The sequence below is a fragment of the Tauraco erythrolophus genome, chromosome 7, assembly GCF_009769465.1.
Source record: "Tauraco erythrolophus isolate bTauEry1 chromosome 7, bTauEry1.pri, whole genome shotgun sequence".
In the NCBI taxonomy this organism is placed as follows: Eukaryota; Metazoa; Chordata; class Aves; order Musophagiformes; family Musophagidae; genus Tauraco; species Tauraco erythrolophus.
The window spans coordinates 63,794,677-63,813,032 of record NC_141471.1 but is presented as its reverse complement, the minus strand read 5'-3'; the positions used below and the strand labels follow the sequence as shown (position 1 = coordinate 63,813,032).

At 44.9% G+C, this 18,356-nt stretch overlaps 1 protein-coding gene across 2 annotated transcripts in view; it reads right to left on the bottom strand.

Moving 5' to 3' along the window:
* The window catches only part of RECK (reversion inducing cysteine rich protein with kazal motifs), a 59,782-nt gene extending 49,449 nt beyond the window's left edge, over window positions 1-10,333 (bottom strand). For both annotated transcript variants that reach the window (XM_086614438.1, XM_086614439.1), the window contains exons 1-3: window positions 10,255-10,333; window positions 6,138-6,196; window positions 1,479-1,553 (exon numbers count right to left, since the gene is read on the bottom strand). In XM_086614438.1, coding sequence (XP_086470564.1) covers window positions 1,479-1,553; window positions 6,138-6,196; window positions 10,255-10,333 — 213 coding nt within the window. The remainder of the gene's footprint in view (window positions 1-1,478; window positions 1,554-6,137; window positions 6,197-10,254) is intronic.
* Window positions 10,334-18,356: the final 8,023 nt, after the last annotated feature.

Genomic DNA, 18,356 nt, shown 5'->3' with positions numbered 1-18,356 from the left:
TGGCACTGATGATTCACAGAAACAAAACACTGAAAAAAACATACTTTTGACACACAGATGAAAGAACTAAAAGCAAACACGCTCATGCAAAGTCACTTATAAAATGGTATTCCCAGATTTACTACTCCTACACGTTGTTCGCTTGAGCTGAGTAGATGTTTTAGGCTAGCTGGAAACAGCATGGATACTGTTTAGAAGTCACAAAAATGATACGAAAGCAGACCTTGCTGACAGTAAACGTGTGGAGATATTCTAAGCTGCCAAGAGATAAGACTCCAGAATTTAAAATCTGAATGACAGCGCTTATCTCACACAGAACCACACAGAATGTCAGGGATTGGAAGGGACCTCAAAGGATCATCTAGTCCAATCCCCCTGCCGGAGCAGGACCACCTAGATCAGATCACACAAGAACGCGTCCAGGCGGGTTTGAAACATCTCCAGAGAAGGAGACTCCATAACCTCTCTGGACAGCCTGTTCCTGTGTTCTGTTACCCTTACTGTGAAGAAGTTCTTCCTCATGTTTAAGCAGAACCTCCTATGTTCCAGCTTAGATCCATTTCCCCTTGTCCTATCATTGGATGCCACTGAGAAGAGCCTGGTTCCATCCTCATCACAGTCACCCTTTACATATTTATAAACATGAATGAGGTCCCCCCTCAGTCTCCTCTTCTCCAAGCTAAAGAGACCCAGCTCCCTCAGCCTTTCCTCAGAAGGGAGATGCTCCACTCCCTTAATCATCTTTGTGGCCCTGCGCTGGACTCTCTCCAGCAGTTCCTTGTCCTTCTTGAACTGAGAGGCCCAGAACTGGACACAATATTCCTCTAATATTATCTAATCTCTTCCCTGATTAGATCATCTCTAAGACAGGGAGCAGACTACATTCTTAATTTTTTTTAGTCATGCACTAGAGAACTTTTAGGAAACTGTAATCTTATCCAATAAAAGCATTACTCCAGTTTGTCAGATATGGCCATAAACCTCTCGGAGCAGCTACGAGGGTCTCCTTGCCTTAGCCCAACCAAGACCTCACAGCTTTGTCCCATATACAAGCTGGAACACATGATCTAATTTAAGTCGCTGCCATCAACATCCAAGTGACAATCACTCAGCATACAACATAGGTCAGATTTTCATTTCATCATTTCATTTCATTATTTCATTTCATTATTTCTTACACAATCAGGACCCCTAGCAAAATTGTCAAGCCCCATCTTATTCTAAGTAGTGTAATGCATGATGGCTCTACAAAAAAAAAAAAAAAAAATCCTTTGAGGATCAGATCTTACTACAAGACTTTTTCTAGTCTTCATAACAAGGAAGATAAAGCTTGAAGACATACACACACGTTCTACCAACTGAAAACTCAGTGAGTAAATAAAACACAAGTAATTTTAAAACCTTGTTTTTGCAAGCAAAACTTTGTTAATATGAGGTTAGTTGTTTCGTGTTCTTCAATAAAAACTAGCAAGCCTTACCATTGATTCTGGACAATATTCGGGTGCTCGCTGCAGTAAGTGCTTCAAACGGGAATCACTCTTAGAAGACAAAATCTGTTAAGAAACAAAACACACCTTAAAACACACAGAATGTAACTACACATTGAATGCTTTTTTCAATTGATCGAATCGTTTTTAGTTTCACTGCTACCTGCCCTTCACCAACTTTGGCTGACAATACGTAAACAATGTAAAGTTAAGATTTTCTTTATAGTCTCTCAAATATGTCCCACTTTCTATGAAGAGGAATTTTTATATTCAGAAGTGAATGAGAATTTCCTCCTCAAAACACTTCAATCCAAAAGGTTCTAGTGAATAGGCAGTGTGAAATAGAGAGGATTTTTGCCCCACGTATCAAAATATTACACAGTTCTACTTAATTAACCTTCTGCTACATGTTACATGACCTCAGGCAACTAAACTCAACCCTGAAAGAAGGAATTTTTGTGGAACAAAGATGAACAAAACCTAGATTAGTTGAGAGACTATCAAAACCAACAGGGGAACAAACGCTAGCCACAGCAGAGCACCACCTAAGCAAACTGAACTGACCACTGTTTTCGAAAGATCATGGTGACTGGATGAGGTTCCTGATGATGGAAAAAAGACAAACATCATAAACATTGGAAAGGCAAGAAGGATAATCCGGGGAATCTGTGAACAGGCAGCACAGGGATACCAAGGGCAAATTGAGTCTGACAGCTTTCCATAACAAAAAGACTGTTCAGTAAAAAAGCTAAACCACATGCTGCATTTGGCAACAGTTGTCCATTTTCCCTTCTTCAGCCCTTAACTACTGCCATAGCACGCCTTGTTGCCCTCGACATCCTCTGCCAAGTCTCAACTCCAGTTGAGACTGGACTTCAATTCCAGTTGAATCACAGAACGGTTTGGGTTAGAAGGGACCCCAAAGATCATCCAGTTCCAACCCCCCTGCCATGGGCAGGGACACCCTCCACTACACCAGGTTGCCCAAAGCCTCATCCAACCTGGCCTTGAACACTTCCAGGGATGGGGCATCTACAACTTCTCTGGGCAACCTGGTCCAGTGCCTCACCACCCTCAGAGGGAAGAATTTCTTCCTTATATCCAATCTAAACCTCCCCTCTTTCAGTTTAAAGCCATTGCCCCATGTCCTGTCACTACATGCCCTTGTAAAAAGCCCCTCTCCAGCTTTCCTCTAGCCCCTTTAGGTACTGGAAGGTACTGGAAGGTCTCCCCGGAGCCTTCTCTTCTCCAGGCTGAACAGCCCCAACTCTCTCAGCCTGTCTCCATAGCAGAGGTGCTCCAGCCCTCGCATCATCTTCGTGGCCTCCTCTGGACCCACTCCAGCAGCTCCATGTCCTTCTTGTGTTGGGGAGACTTTGAGACTTTGACTTTCCCAATATAACCTTACATGCCTGGGCAAACGTCCTAAATTCCTCTTTTATAACCTTTCCCTGCTTTTACCTTCTCCATCCTGCCTTTCTGCATGGAAGCTTGTTCATGACTTCTCTGTTTAGCCAAGCCAGCCTCCTGAAACACTAACATGTTTTCCTGAGGACTGGGATGCTCTTATGCTTGGAGGAGGACCTGGATAGAGATCTCTGAAGTGGTACAGAGATGAAGGCTGCCAGGAAGCTCCTTGTTGCGAAACTTCCCCAAAATAAACTCAGGAAAAAAATGCCAATTAAAGACAGACGGGCCTACTTGTTCAACAGTATCTGACAGATTTCATCAAACAATCACGAAAAGGAAACGGCAGTGAAACTAAGCGTGTAGCAATACTTACTAAGAATGCAAAATAATTAGATGTTTGAATCATATCAGTTGACAAACAAATCCGTAATCTGAGTTTTCTTTTCCAAAGGGCTCACTTACAGTAGCTGAATTACTAGTTAGCAGCATTCCTTACTCTTCATCAAGCCTTTTTCCTGAACTGGCAGGATCAAGGAAAACACCATTGGGTCTCCTGTGCCCTTCACCCTAGCCCCTGGGCTGTAGTTACCTTTTACCCACGCAAGGCCTCCCTCAACAGTATCACTGGTGTCCATGCAGATGAGCAGGCAACAGGTAATAACAGTCTGAGGCTCAAAACCACCTTGCAATTTCTGCACCATGCTAGATCTGAGCCCCTAAAAAACCAAACCACCTTAGACATCAAGTCTCATCTACAGTTGACTGCCTCCATCTGCCGCAGAAGGGAGTCTTTCTACTGGTGGCACTGTTTACAACCAGTTGATTAGGCCAAGGCAGCTCCCTGATGGACCTTGTTCCTCCTCACCTGCTTTAAGGCCTCAAATTTATTTTTTAAGTGCAAATCCAAAGACAAGCCAAGAAACCTCTTCCTGCTGTCAGGGGTCACAAGCTTTCAGTCTCCACTAAGCAGAGCCTCTGGCCATCCTTTCTATGCAACGCATAGTTGAGGCTATCACCCTTGCAGGTTCTCCATGAAGAGCTGGTCTAGCTCCCATGTACAGAGGCAATGCTTCTATCCTCAGCTTCTTCATCTGACAGTTCAGGAAGCTGCCCAGAGCATGACTCCCTGAGCTTAAGTGCCACTGACTCAAGGAGAGACACCAAGACTTGGATGGACACATTCTTCCTCAAGAGCTCCCTCTGGGTCAAAACCTCCAACATGTCACAGGTGGTTGGCCCAGCCGGTGCCAGAGACCATCCTGCTAGACATAACAGGTGAACACAGTCTCAAGCAGCACATCTGCACCACCTGCTGGCCCTGTCCACAGCAAACAGCTGTGTTAACACTCCAATTCCTGCCCGTGCTCCCTGGTCGCTGGCATTCCCTAAGCATTAGCTCTCTTTCCCTGCTGTCCCTGGCAAACAACTTCAACGTTTTATGGTTCAAACTACCAAGTCTAGGAGGAAAACATTTATTGCTAATTATTATTAAATAAGTTCAGGGCCAGGTTGGATGGGGCTTTGGGCAACGTGGTGTAGTGGAGGGTGTCCCTGCCCATGGCAGGGGGGTTGGAACGGGATGATCTTTGAGGTCCCTTCCAACTCAAACCATTCCATGATTCTATAAGTTATCACGTCAGGATGGTAGTGTGGTGGTACAGACAAGTGCATGGCAAATGTTTTAGAAAAGGTGGTTGTAAAGACAGAGAAAGGCAAATCACTTGGGCAACTCTGTTCCTTTACAGTCACCTCCCACGTACGTAAACCTTCATCCTACAAATTTTATGCTTAAGACAAGGAGGTAAGTATCAAATAATACATCCCAAAGTGGAGTCAAAGACAAAGTATTTGAATTGTGCTGCACAAAAGGGTTAAGTTACAGAACGTGAATGTCAGTAGAAAAATAGCAGCCAGCCTCGTCAGGCAGTTTGTTGGCCTGTATCAAAGGGGGATCCGGAAAATGATGCTACCAGCCTGAGGTGAGATATCTCAGACAGCTTCGTACGGAACAATTTGGAGGATGCCAGCCTTGCTTTAGACTTGTTCTAGACCTCTCACCACAAAGACGCTGAATATGCTGATTATCCGAGTAGAGAAAGATCATCCAGATGAGGCGAGATCAGAACATCTTAGAAAACCCACAGCAAATCCTACACAATAATTAGAACCGGTGTAACAGAAACAGGATGAAATTTGACAGCAAAAAGCTCACGGCCTTTCATGAACAGGAATTCACGTGATAAACCGGGAGCTTCAAACCAATGGAACAGAAGGAAGAATTGGACAGATTATTCCAATTTAAACTGAAAGTTTTGTTAGTACAATCACAGGTAAATACAAACTTAATCATGACCATGTTTAATGCCTGAATAGCCCCAAAGCAGGCAACGAAGACAAGAAAAGGGGGCAGGTATGATGTAAAGACACAATTTCAACATAAAAAATGTGTATGTGTGTATGTTTGCTTTACTGATGTAAAATTTGTATGTATATAAATTTACATAAACACACACACAAAAAGCTGTACCTCATACCATCCAAAGATACAAATCTAAACATAAGTTGTGGAAAAGTATTTTCCAAGCTGGAATTTAGCACAAACAGCTCTTTATTATTACCTTATGAACAGAGTAAGTGAACAGATTTTTGCCGGATTCACAAAGCCATATATCATAACGAGTATCTCAGATGCTCAGCTAAGAAACAAGAACTGTCAGGAAGAAAGAACAGTGCCAACATCTTGATGTTCATTTTAAATTCCCCAAAACTTGAAAACATATAACCCAGAAATTGGGAAGGATACCTTCACCCCTCGCACTTCCTAAGATGCTTATCACTTCTTCACCAATCATAGAATCACAGAATGGTTTGGGTTGGAAGGGACCTCAAAGATCATCCAGTTCCAACCCCCCTGCCATGGGCAGGGACACCCTCCACTACACCAGGTTGCCCAAAGCCTCATCCAACCTGGCCTTGAACACTTCCAGGGATAGGCCATCTACAAGTTCCAACCTCACTACAAATCCCAACCTCAGATTTGTATCTCTATTTCTCCTCAACTTCAGCAGAACACATTTTCCACTACGAAAGGAAAGACCTTTAAGTCTTCATTTAAATAACAATATTACACCTCATGATTGACACGGAAAATCATTTGCTTGTAACCCCAATCTTGCCACGTCCTTGTCCAAAGGCATGATTTGAACTCGGAGGGATAAACCAAATTTAAAACAAGCTTACCTGTTCACAGACATCCCGGCACATTAAGTTGTCCTTTGCATGGTAACAACAAGACAAGCCTATGGAAAGGTAGGGGGAAGGAAAAAGATACTTAGAAAAACTGAAGCACTTAACTATCACTTCCCAACAGGAGCACCCACTTGATGGCCTATCAGGACCACTTCTCTGGTCCACAGACAACCATGAGAAACTTTCCTTCCCAGAGGCCAAAAAAGAACATGAGAAATTTTTGCTCCGAGGTGATGCAAATGCATTCAACGAGTCTCATGGAATTGCCCCTGAACACTCACTGCCACCAAAAGGAGATCCCACTCCTCTTCCTTCTGCTTCTAGTCACGTTTCTGCTGCTTAACTTGCTTGGCACCTGCCAAATTTCTTCATTTCTTCAGGTATCTGAACTACATACGACACAAAGGCAATCCTGTACAACGACACCACACGTATGAAGTTGTAGCTCACAATACCCAATTACTAAATAGATTTTGACCGAACCAGTAAGAGGGATCCTGGGCACGGAATTCCTTGATAATTTCACAGGTTACAAGTGTTTTCATCTGAAACCTTAGAGCTGTTACAAGACGACAGCCAATTTAAAAACCAAAAGAATCCACCACAATTAAAACCAAAAATCTTGAAATGACATTAAAAAAAAACAAAAAAAAAAAAAGAAAGAAAATTTCAGCCTGAAAACGTCAAGGAACTGGGCAGGGGAAAATATCACTGAAAAGGCTGTCTGAAACAGTGGCAATTTAACAAAGCTAATAAAGGACTGAGCTATATTTTCATGCAGAAATCTATCATTCCTGAAGAGCAAAGAAGAGAAACCAATGCAGGACTTGTAACTGGTGAATGTTTTCATTAATAATCAGAAAAAAACCACAGCAAAATGCCTGTAATAAATGAGGACAGCATCAAAATCCCACTTACAACACGACGAAATGAAAGAATGAAATCATAAAATTGACCTCAGTGTATTTTGCCAGATTTCTACCATCGCAGAAAAAGACTAAGATATGACACAGATGGCTTAAAAATATTTCCGATTTGAGGGCTACACATGGGATCGTGCAAGTTTTCCTGCACTATGTTCAGTAAGCCGATCCGTGTCAAGAAACAACTTCATCGTTAGCAGGCTCCACCATATTCAAACTTCAGGTACTGAATCACAGAAGGGTTTGGGTTGGAAGGGACCTCAAAGATCATCCAGTTCCAACCCCCCTGCCATGGGCAGAGACACCCTCCACTACACCACGTTGCCCAAAGCCTCATCCAACCTGGCCTTGAACACTGCCGGGGATGGGGCAGCCACAGCTTCTCTGGGCAACCTGTGCCAGTGCCTCACCACCCTCGGAGTGAAAAATTTCTTCCTTATATCCAATCGAAATCTCCCCTCTTTCAGTTTAAATCCATTGCCCCTTGTCCTATCACTACACGCCCTTGTAAAAAGTCCTTCCCCAGCTTTTCTGCAGGCCCCCTTTAGGTACTGGAAGGCTGCTATAAGATCGCCCCGGAGCCTTCTCTTCTCCAGGCTGAACAGCCCCAACTCTCTCAGCCTGTCTCCATAGCAGAGGTGCTCCAGCCCTCTGATCATCTTCATGGCCTCCTCTGGACCCGCTCCAGCAGCTCCATGTTCTTCTTGTGCTGGGGACTCCAGAGCTGAACACAGTATTCCAGATGGGGTCTCACGAGAGCTGAGTAGAGGGGCAGAATCCCCTCCCTCGACCTGCTGGCCACGCTGCTTTTGATGCAGCCCAGGACACGGTTGGCTTTCTGGGCTGCCAGTGCACATTGCCAGCTCATGTTGAGCTTCTCATCCACCAGCACTCCCAAGCCCTTCTCCTCAGGGCTGCTCTCAATCCATTCTCCGCCAAGCCTGTACTTGTGCAGGGCATTGCCCCGACCCACGTGCAGGACCTTGCACTTGGCCTTGTTGAACTTCATGAGGTTCTCACAGGCCCACCTCTCCAGCCTGTCAAGGTCCCTCTGGATGGCATCCCTTCCCTCCAGCGTGTCCACAACACCACACAGCTTGGTGTCATCTGCAAACTTGCTGAGGGTGCACTCGATCCCACTGTCCATGTCTCCAACAAAGATGTTAAATAGCACTGGTGCCAGTACTGACCCCTGAGGAACACCACTCATCACTGGTCTCCACTTGGACATTGAACCGTTGTCCACAACTCTTTGAGTGCGACCATCCAGCCAATTCCTTATCCACCGAGTGGTCCATCCATCAAAACCATGTCTCTCCAGTTTAGAGACAAGGATGTCATGTGGGACAGTATCAAATGCTTTGGATAAGTCCAGGTAGATAATGTATTGCTTCATTTAACTGAAAAGCTTTGCTTTACACTTTCTTAATCCTGTTATAAAGCCATGGTATTAGCAAAAATACAACAACAATAAAACCAGGAACTTTGAAGAACCGATAGTTTTTCTTAAGGCAAGAGTTGCACTTATTTTCAGAAACATTTCCAAGTTTCAGTGCCTGTGCCATCAGACTGCAGGTGCATGAACACAGCGCTGGAGAAAACATTCAGGTTCCCGATGAAAAGGTATCCAGCCAATTAAGTAAATAAGTAAAAATTCCAACCAAACATACTTAAACATAGGCTTTACTCACAAACAGAAACACTGGCTACTCAAGTACGTTTTTGTTTGCTTCGCTGTAGGTCTCAGAATTTTTTCATTACATGAATTTTTATGGAGAGTAACTGCTACACTTAAGAGACCCAAGAGTTCAGAGTTTCCAACCTATAAGGAGAATTTACACTGGCTTAGGTGACAATGCATACGTTTAACTGCATATGTCACTACGATTTGAGTTTGTGAATACCTTAGGCAACATTTTATTAAGTTCACACAGAGTATTTGATAATCTGTGGCCTTTCATCCATTAGTTTTCAGTGGCTCTCAACCCTCCTACAATGAACTAACACACATCCAGGATAGTTCTCCTAATCAATTGCTTCCATTGCTGAGTTTTGAGTCCTATCAATTACACCAAAGAGCGTAACAATGAAGTAACAATATACTAAACTTTATGGTAATTTTTTTTCTACAAAATCCTGAGCAATCGATGGTATTCTGAGTTAGCTGCAAATTAAACTGGCCCAGAGTGATCTCTAGTGCGTAAGTCAGAAATGGAAGTTATTAACAACCCGCATTCCAAACACAATTCCTCAGTTCTCTTTCCAGTTAACCTCTTCCAAAATGTCTTAGGACATCTTTCAGTCACTCCCTTACTTTCTCTTTCCCACGTTCTCTAGTTTTACTAAAAGATTTCCAGGTTTCACTGCAAAATTTTATCCATGTCCAACTAGAAAACCCCTTCTTTGACAAGACCTGCTAGCCCAGTAGGTTTATCGAGGGAAAGCAGGGCTAGAGAATGTTCGTATTTCCCTCCGCCAGCTTTCCAGTGCCTTCTTCCTCAAACCATGCCTCGCTGGAAACTGGAACAACAGACCTGCGACGAAGTGACGTAAACGCCTCAGTGACTGCAGTCTTCTGCTCTGAAGTATGACGTGGTTTGTGTTTTCCATTCCCATGACAGCACGACCACCGAGATCCGTTTATCGAAGGCATTTGCCACTCTCGGGGCTCGTGCTGCTTTCTTTTCCATTGCTCTTTTTTGCTCCCGTCGAGGAGTTATCTGCCAGCACCGCTTTAACGCGGGGAACCCTTTCACCACCGCCCTTCTCTCCTGCCTTCGCTCCTTAAAAACTCCACACCACGTTCCATGCCCCCCTCCTCACCGAAAACCTTAGCAAAGCCCCACGGAGCACAAGGAATTCCACACGCTGGAACACCAGGTCTGTCCTGGCACTTCATACGGCAACCCCGAAGTCAGGTTCTACCCGTGTGGACAAGACGCCGGCTCTTCTCCCTTTCCAGCCGCCACCTCGGGAATTTCCCCGCTGCCAGCACGATCCCGGCCTCGAGCCCTGCATCCCGCTGGGGTAAAGGAAGGGGTCCCCCCCGCTCCCACCCCGCCCCCGCAGGCGACGCCACCGCCCCGAGGCTCGGGCGCCCCGCGGACAGCCTCTCCCCCGCGCCATGTTGCTGCAGAGCGACCCGCGCAGCCGCCGCCTCCCCCCCGCCGCCGCTCGCCACTCACCGGCCGCCCCAGGGGAGAGCAGCGGAGCCGCCGCCAGGCAGAGCAGGGCCCAGGGCCACCGAGCGGCCGTTACCGCCATGGCCGCCTCACGAACCCGCGGCGCGGCGGCCCCGCCTCACGACCCCCGCCCGCCGGACGGACGGACGGACGGGCGAGCGCGCGCTGACGCGGCCCGCGCCCCCTCCCTCCCTCCCCCGCTCCGCCTCCCGCGCCCTCATTGGCTGCGCCTCCCCAGCCAGGCCCCGCCCCCCCCCCCCCCCCCCCCCCGAGCGGACATTCCAGCGGGCGAGAGCTGGAATGTCCATTCTCGCGCCGCCCCGCCCGGGAAGGCGATTGGACAGAAAAGGGCGCGGCCCGCGGCGGAGCGGCGTCCGCCCCGGCCCCTCAGCGCCGGCCCCTCAGCGCCGTCCGCTGCCGGCGGGCACCGGCGCTTCTGACGGCTCCAGACTCTTAGAGGAGCACCTTAGCACCCCGTTATTGTATTTCCTGGCAACAGGAACACTTGTAAGAACCTAGAAAATTTGGTGTTCTAGAAACGGCTTATATCCTTTTCCCCATCTGCCATCCCAAAGAACTCCTTCTCCAAAGAGCCTGACAGACTACCAAGCTCTTAATGACTCTTCTACAGCCTGGAGGATCTGCAGAAACCCAGTGCGCTTTAATTCCAGCACCAAATTCATAAATGGTCCAGGAAAAACCTCAAGGCAGTACAGGAGAACACTCCGATGGATAAAGTTTTGTGTCTTGCCTGTCTGCCTGTGCAATGGTGTGGAGATTAAATTGTACTTCTTTATGGAGCAAGAAATAACTACAAGAAATAGCAGCATATTTAGTTGTATTTTCGTAGAACCACAGAACGGTTCGGGTCGGAAGGGACCCCAAAGATCTTCTAGTTCCAACCCCGCTGCCATGGGCAGGGACACCCTCCACTACACCGGGTTGCCCAAAGCCTCATCCAACCTGGCCTTGAACACTTCCAGGGATGGGGCAGCTACAACTTCTCTGGGCAACCTGGTCCAGTGCCTCACCACCCTCTGAGGGAAAAATTTCTTCCTTAGATCTAATGGAAATCTCCCCTCTTTCAGTTTAAATCCATCACCCCTTGTCCTGTAACATCACCCCTCGTCCAAAGCCCCTCTCCAGCTTTCTTGTAGCCCCTTTAGGTGCTGGAAGGTCTCCTCGGAGCCTTCTCTTCTCCAGGCTGAACAGCCCCAACTCTCTCAGCCTCTCAATTTTAATTTGAAGTCTAACAAGTTAAAGTTGTAGCTTTAACTGTAAATTCAGGAAACTGAAAAGTGGCAAATGTAGCCTGATTATAAAAAATACTTTTCATGCCCAGACAGAAATGGTGCTCGTATGTAAGTGGGCTTACATGTCAGTTAAACAGCTGGGCTTTTCCGGGCTCCAAAAGGTTAACTTTTGTTTATTTTCTGCCTGCTAGCTCAGGACTTAAAATTAATCACGGGCTCACGAGGTGGCAGCAGATCCCAAAGCAAAACGAGCCAGATGGCCAAACTTTGGGGCCGGTTTAGTTCCTCTGAACACAGGATGGGCCTGAATTCATCAGACACAGCTCCCCACCTCGGGTAAATGGTTTAATTTAGCTGGATTTTTGGAGGGTTGAGCTGCTGTGCGGTCTGTTTCCTCGGAATGCTATTTATGGGCAAAGTCATTACCAACAATCACTTACCCCATAAGCAAACAGGCAAAGAAAAGATGCTGGTCTGGAAATTTAAAGCCTTTACGTTATCACTCCATGTCACCGCTTCGGTTCCAGAAGAAATAACTGAGACTGCTGAAAGTATTTCCTTCACTTTAAAGAGGCAAACTGAACTTGGAAATAATATAAGCTTTTAAAGTTTGGCGGTACAAATTTTCATCTAATTGCTCTCAAAAGCAAGACTTTTGTTCCCTGGGAGTTCGGATGTTGAATCTGCAGACCACTGTTTCCCAGTTAAACCATGCGTAGCAGTCTTTTAAAGACAGAACCCATTTGAAATTGTTCCCTACCCACTGTTTAACTGTGACAAGTGTAATTTTGGTGCTTGAGATAATGAAATGCCTCAGTGTAAAGCAGCGACAAGACAGAAACCCTTCTGCAAATGTCTTGGTTTTTGCTGCTCCTGTCCACTGCTAAGGGAAAAGGAATATTTTATTCCATATGCTGTATTTCTTGTGGCTTAGAAATCTTAGAATCTGCTCATTCAGCTACATTTTTTGTGTTAGCTTAAATAGTTAGTTCATTATATTTTGTTCTGAGCAGCATTTGATCCTGCTTCCTTATCCTAAAAATCGCTGAGATGTGAAAAGGTTTGAACCTTACTCTGTATTTTATGTTGAAGTCTCCCTCATCAACTGGGGAAGGTTCTGACATAGTCATGGTCTGAATTACTGGTCTAAACATACATTTTACTGAAAGAGATCTGACCTGATGGGGATCCCCTCAGAAAGTAAAGCAATGCCACATTTTTCTTAAATCTGGAGATCCATATTGTCCATGTGGCTTATCTGTGCACGTTTCAGCAGAGTACACTCTGGACTGAAAATATACTGTCCTACATCTGAATTTAACATACTATTAGATGTGTTTTGAGATGTACATAAATTCTGCGTGCCGGAACACAGGCTCCCCAGCCTTTTAAGAACTTCAGGAACCAATACACAGAGCTACTCCTCTCGAAACAGGACTTCATCAGAGAAAAGGCTGGTTTCACCCTCTGTTTCTATTTTTACCTCCTTCCTGGTAGCCAGTAACCTTTTCCTTCTTAGTAGTTTCTAAAACCATTGTGTTTTAGCTATGAATATTTAAAAAAAAAAATTCTTTGCTGTAATTCTTTGGATATCTACACCTTACAATTGGAAAGGTACTTACGATGTTTATAGTCCTACTCTAATTAGCTTTAATTTGTCTCATCTGTGCATCAACAACTAGACACCTGCACGACAAGCCTGGGCCAGATTTTTGGCACGTGCTGAACAGCTTTCCTGCGCTGCGGCTCCTTCTGGTTCCTCTCTCAGCTGGAGCTAGGCAGGGCTTTCCAGCTGCCTCAAACACATCTGTGTGCAAACTGGTAGGAACTGCGGGACCAGTTGTGGGACTGTCCCTAACACGCTGCTGTACGGTTAAGTGAGGCTATTGCACGTTTCTTCAGGCTAAGGATGGATTTTGTTCTTACACAGGCAAACCTTAGCTACTTTATTTTGAACTCCATTAGATATCAGGCAGCGTTTTTCGGCTGACTTCCCAAATAAGAAAGATTGATTTATTTTCAAAGTAGTTTTTTTTTTTTTTCAAACCAGAAAAGCAGAACGTGTTTTTTTTTTTCATAACAATTAAAAGGTAAAACCCAAACACAAGGTTTGGCGGCTGCTGTTACACACATCAGAAGCAGCGTGCAGTTACACTGATAAAGGAAGTTCTAGATAAAGTAACACTGACATGAAATTAAAGCCAATAAAGATGTGCATTAATGGCAAATACAAATTCTGCAATTAATCTTACACAAGTTGAACATGTGGTGCATATCAGAGTTCATAAAATCTTGCTATAGGCAATAATTAATGTTGCATACATCAAGTCTGGAAGGATAGCCAACTGGAAGTGGTTAAAGAAATACAGATTATATAATTAATTGCAATTTGCTATGAAGGTCATAAAGAAGTAGATAAGATTCTGTCAGCGTTAAGTTAAGAAACTATTTTATAGTTTTGGAAAGGAATTTGAAATAGATCTCACGTTTGCTGAAAGAGGCAGTTTTGATGTTCGTAAAAGACACCGTAAAAAAACTGCCTCCACTTTACATCATGTAACTTTTCTAATGACCTGGAACTGAAGTCACCTGTCTAAGTTTTAAACCTCTGGAATTGGTTATGGGATTTGGAGACACGTCTGCTTCCCTTCAAACGAGAATGCCGAGTGAAGCATGATGCACCTCTTGGTAACAGAGCCTATGAAATGGATAATGTAAGACCAGGATGCGGACTGATGGAAGCATCAAGGCCATCTGTTCTCTCTGACACAGCAAAACTGCATCAGCAAAGTCTAATCACCGCGTCCTTCCGTGTTACAGAAGATGCTGCTGAGCGCCACCGAGATGCTTTGCATTCATGGCGTTTGGTCAGATGCTTTTTACTCTCCTCTGTAGTCTGTGTGCTGTACACCCCCTATATAACACGTAACAGGACAAGGGGCAATGGCTTTAAACTGAAAGAGGGGAGATTTAGATTAGATATAAGGAAGAAATTCTTCCCTCTGAGGGTGGTGAGGCACTGGAACAGGTTGCCCAGAGAAGCTGTGGGTGCCCCATCCCTGGAAGTGCTCAAGGCCAGGCTGGATGAGGCTTTGGGCAACCTGGTGTAGTGGAGGGTGTCCCTGCCCATGGCAGGGGGGTTGGAACTGGATGGTCTTTGAGGTCCCTTCCAACCCAAACCATTCCATGATTCTGTGATTCTATAATTACGTATTAACATACCCATATCCATTTGCTGCCTCCAAGACGACCCTGCATAGGCCGGGATTACTAGCGAGTGTGTGGAGTACCTGCGTGCAAAGGCTCTCTAATGGGATGGAAGATCAGTTTGCTTTGATTTCTGGAATAACATTAAGGGACTGACAGAAGAAAAAAGTATTTTTTTCTGTTTGCGAAATTGGAAATGAGGGAAGCTACACTGGGAGATTCTGGAATCCAGGGAGTAGAAAATGGATTCCTTCAAAATGTGGAAAATGAGTATTTCAAATGGAATCGTGTTCAGTCCTGTCACATCCTTGAACCATACTAATCATCTAAACCCGAACCTAAACTCAAGTGCCTAAATATAAAGCCTGCCACACCTGTACCACAGTTGAGACAGGCCGTGCTTGTGCCAGTCAAAATCCTATCTTCTGTCTGGCCTTGGCTCACCATCCAAGAGGACAAACAGCAGCCTTTAGCAAGCAATGACACATCTACGTCTTTGGATATGGATAACACGGATACTCATTTTGCTTTTCTACTCGGGCTCTGGTATCAGCAGCGCACCACAAGCACGGGGCGGAGACAGAGAAGGCTGTGTTGAAGAACACAGAGAATGCCATATGGAAACATCTTCTGTGGATTATCCCACAGAGCCATCGAGTCACGTATAGGATTAGGTACTTCTCCATATGGTGTTTAAATGACCAAATGGCTGCTGGAACATTTTCCAAAGGCTATTTTTATGTTTTGCAGTACTATGGAAATGTGTTAAGAATGACATCATAACCTGTACCTACAGTGAGATATTTCTAAGCACCCAAAGAGCTTTATGCATTTTCCACCACGTTTTAGCCATTATGCTACTCTCTCCATTAGTATCTTGAAGATCTGTGTGTAATTCATGCGCTGCTACACACGCGTTTCTGTACGAACACAGTCTGCAAGAGCCCTGCAAAAGCGAGCGTGGGCGTTACGACATCATTTACGCTGCCAATTGACAATTATGCAGTTGCCTTTAGTTCTGAATAGAAAAAAACCAATGTAGACTGGCAGATAAAGTAAAAAAGAAAGCAAAAGGCATAAAATCTCATTTTTGCAACCGGTTTGTGTCCCCACTCTTTAAATCCGTTTTAGTTAAACTAGCTGAAACTAATCAGTTTCAGCCAAAATAAGATTATTTCATTCTTGCTCTTCTATACATTAGCTAGCAAGTTCTGTCAAGATGATGTCATAATTATGTGAAATGCAGATCAACACCTATTCCCATTTGCGTGACGTGAGGGAATTAGGGCAGAACTTTGCTGGTATGCATTAATCCTGACTACTTCTCAACGTGCCCCAACAAAAATGTCAAAAGGTATTTTATTTGTTGTAACTTCTGTTACTTTTTGTCATAATAGCTAAATTATGCCTATGTATTTTAAACAGCCAAAGAAGTTAGAACTCTGACTTCTTTGCAAGGAAAGGAAAAGCCACACACGTCCGAGAAGAACGGAGAGAGGGAGTCACGGATTTCGAGGAGGACAAGGAGCAGCACGCTGGGACAAGGCAGTGGGGCTGGCAGCGAGCTGGCTCTTCATCCCACAGCCCCACTGCTTGGGCACATGGTGACATGGGTCGCTGCGTCCTCCAGCCGCACTTGTCCTCTCCTCACCATCGCCACTCCGGGACACGAGGAGCAAACAAAGCTTCTTCTGTGAGGCAGCTTGAAATAATACACACTATAGCAAAACAACTTGTTGGTTTTGAAATTACAGGCAACAGATCGGGATTCAGATCCTACAGAAGGATTTTAAAGCTCCTGCACCATATATTCAAAAATTCATAGCTAAATTCTTGCTGTCTTGGATGACTAAGACTGAAAAAAGAAAAGAATTAGTTTTCCCTTTAAAATGCTCGTATTTGCTTTTCTTGGGTAGTGAAATTAAACCAGACCTTAAAAAAAAAAAATCACTGAACATCTCACCTCTCGTAACTGATACCCGAATTATATATATATGTGTACACAAACCCTCAAAACACAGCAAGATCCAAGTAAAATTTAGTGACCTAAACCAAGACTGAAGATACATAAACTAAAACTGGAAAAAAAATATAGTGACTGCTCAGAAACAATGGGCCAGAGGCAGGATGTGGGTGTCAAGATCCAGGACAAAAGCTGAGCCCCTCACCTTTCTGGGTGCCTACACTCTTCCCAGGGAATGCCTGGGAATAAATATCCTTTCAAAAATGTAATCACATCCTGTGCGCTGCATCTTAAAATGAGAAAATGAAGACATAGCTTGGTTTGAAAGCGTTCTTACTAGAGGTAAATCAAGTAAGACTTCAGTGATGCCGCCAATTAAATGATAAGCGACGCCCTTGATGCACACCTCTACACCTCACGTGCACTACCACTAATTATTTTTGGAGTCAGTAAATAGCAAATAAGGAAGCCAGTCATGAGACGAACGTTGGGAAGGGGGAGCTGTCAGCACGCTTGGTCAAGCTGCGTTTCGTTAGACATGGTGCACGTTCAGAGGTGCGAGAGTATTTTCACAAACAGGACCAATTTTTTATCTTTAGAGGGTTGGAAAGACATCTGGTGTGGATTTTGGTGCTCTTTTCTCGTATCTTTGAAAGCTGGGATGCACAAACAGTGGAACGCAATCCCAGAATGGTACTTTAAATTCTTCTGCAACTCCTGAGGAAAAGGCTATTTCTAAACGAAAGTTTATTTATTTATTTGTTCAACTGCTAGTCACACTATTTGTTGGTGACTACACCTAGCCAGCAACAGTAAGAGCAACAATTTGCCAAGCCAAGAACTGGAATTGTCCCGCCGGCCGTAGGGCTGAGCACCTCTTCCCCCAACCCACGTGCAGCACCTTGCACTTGACCTTCTTGAACTTTGTGAGGTTTGCACGGACCCACCTCTCCAGCCTGTCCAGGTCCCTCTGGATGGCATCCCTTCCCTCCAGCATGTCCACCACACCACACAGTTGGTGTCGGCAGCTAACGTGAATATTGCCTTCAAACTAGTTCAAGGTGATTCGCTCACTACCGGAGTTCACAAACAGCTGAAGCAACGTCGGGAGCTGGTGTTATTTGGACAGGTGGGGAAGGATTGGGAATGTACCGAAAGGTTGGGATAGTGGGCAGTGATTCTTTTGAGGAACGACAAAGAGATAACAAATGACAGACCAGTAAATTTTGTTGTGATTGTTGGGGGAACTCCCCCCCCCGCCCCCCCAAACGTGGAATGAATCATCTAACATTATTTTTGGGTTCCACCATGACAGCGGGCAAGAATTAACACGCGTTTTGTCACCAACGAGTTGTGGCAAACGTATCTTATTTCCCTTTGCACCAACTGAAGCGAGGAAAATTCAGGTTGGACATCAAAACCAAAAAACTTTTTAAGGCTAAGGCTAATGAAGTAACGAAACGTACTGCCTGAGGAAGCTGTAGGATCTCCACCAGAAACAGTCTGGAAAATATTTCAGAAATGGTCGAGGCAAATATGTGCCAAGCGCATGGACATGCTTTACTTTGCTTTGGAGGAGTGTGAAAGGTTTGACGATTTCTGGAATATTTTTCAGACCTAGTTTCCTCTGATTTTTCACCCAGGCCACCGAGCTATGTCTCAGCAACAAACGGATCCTTCCC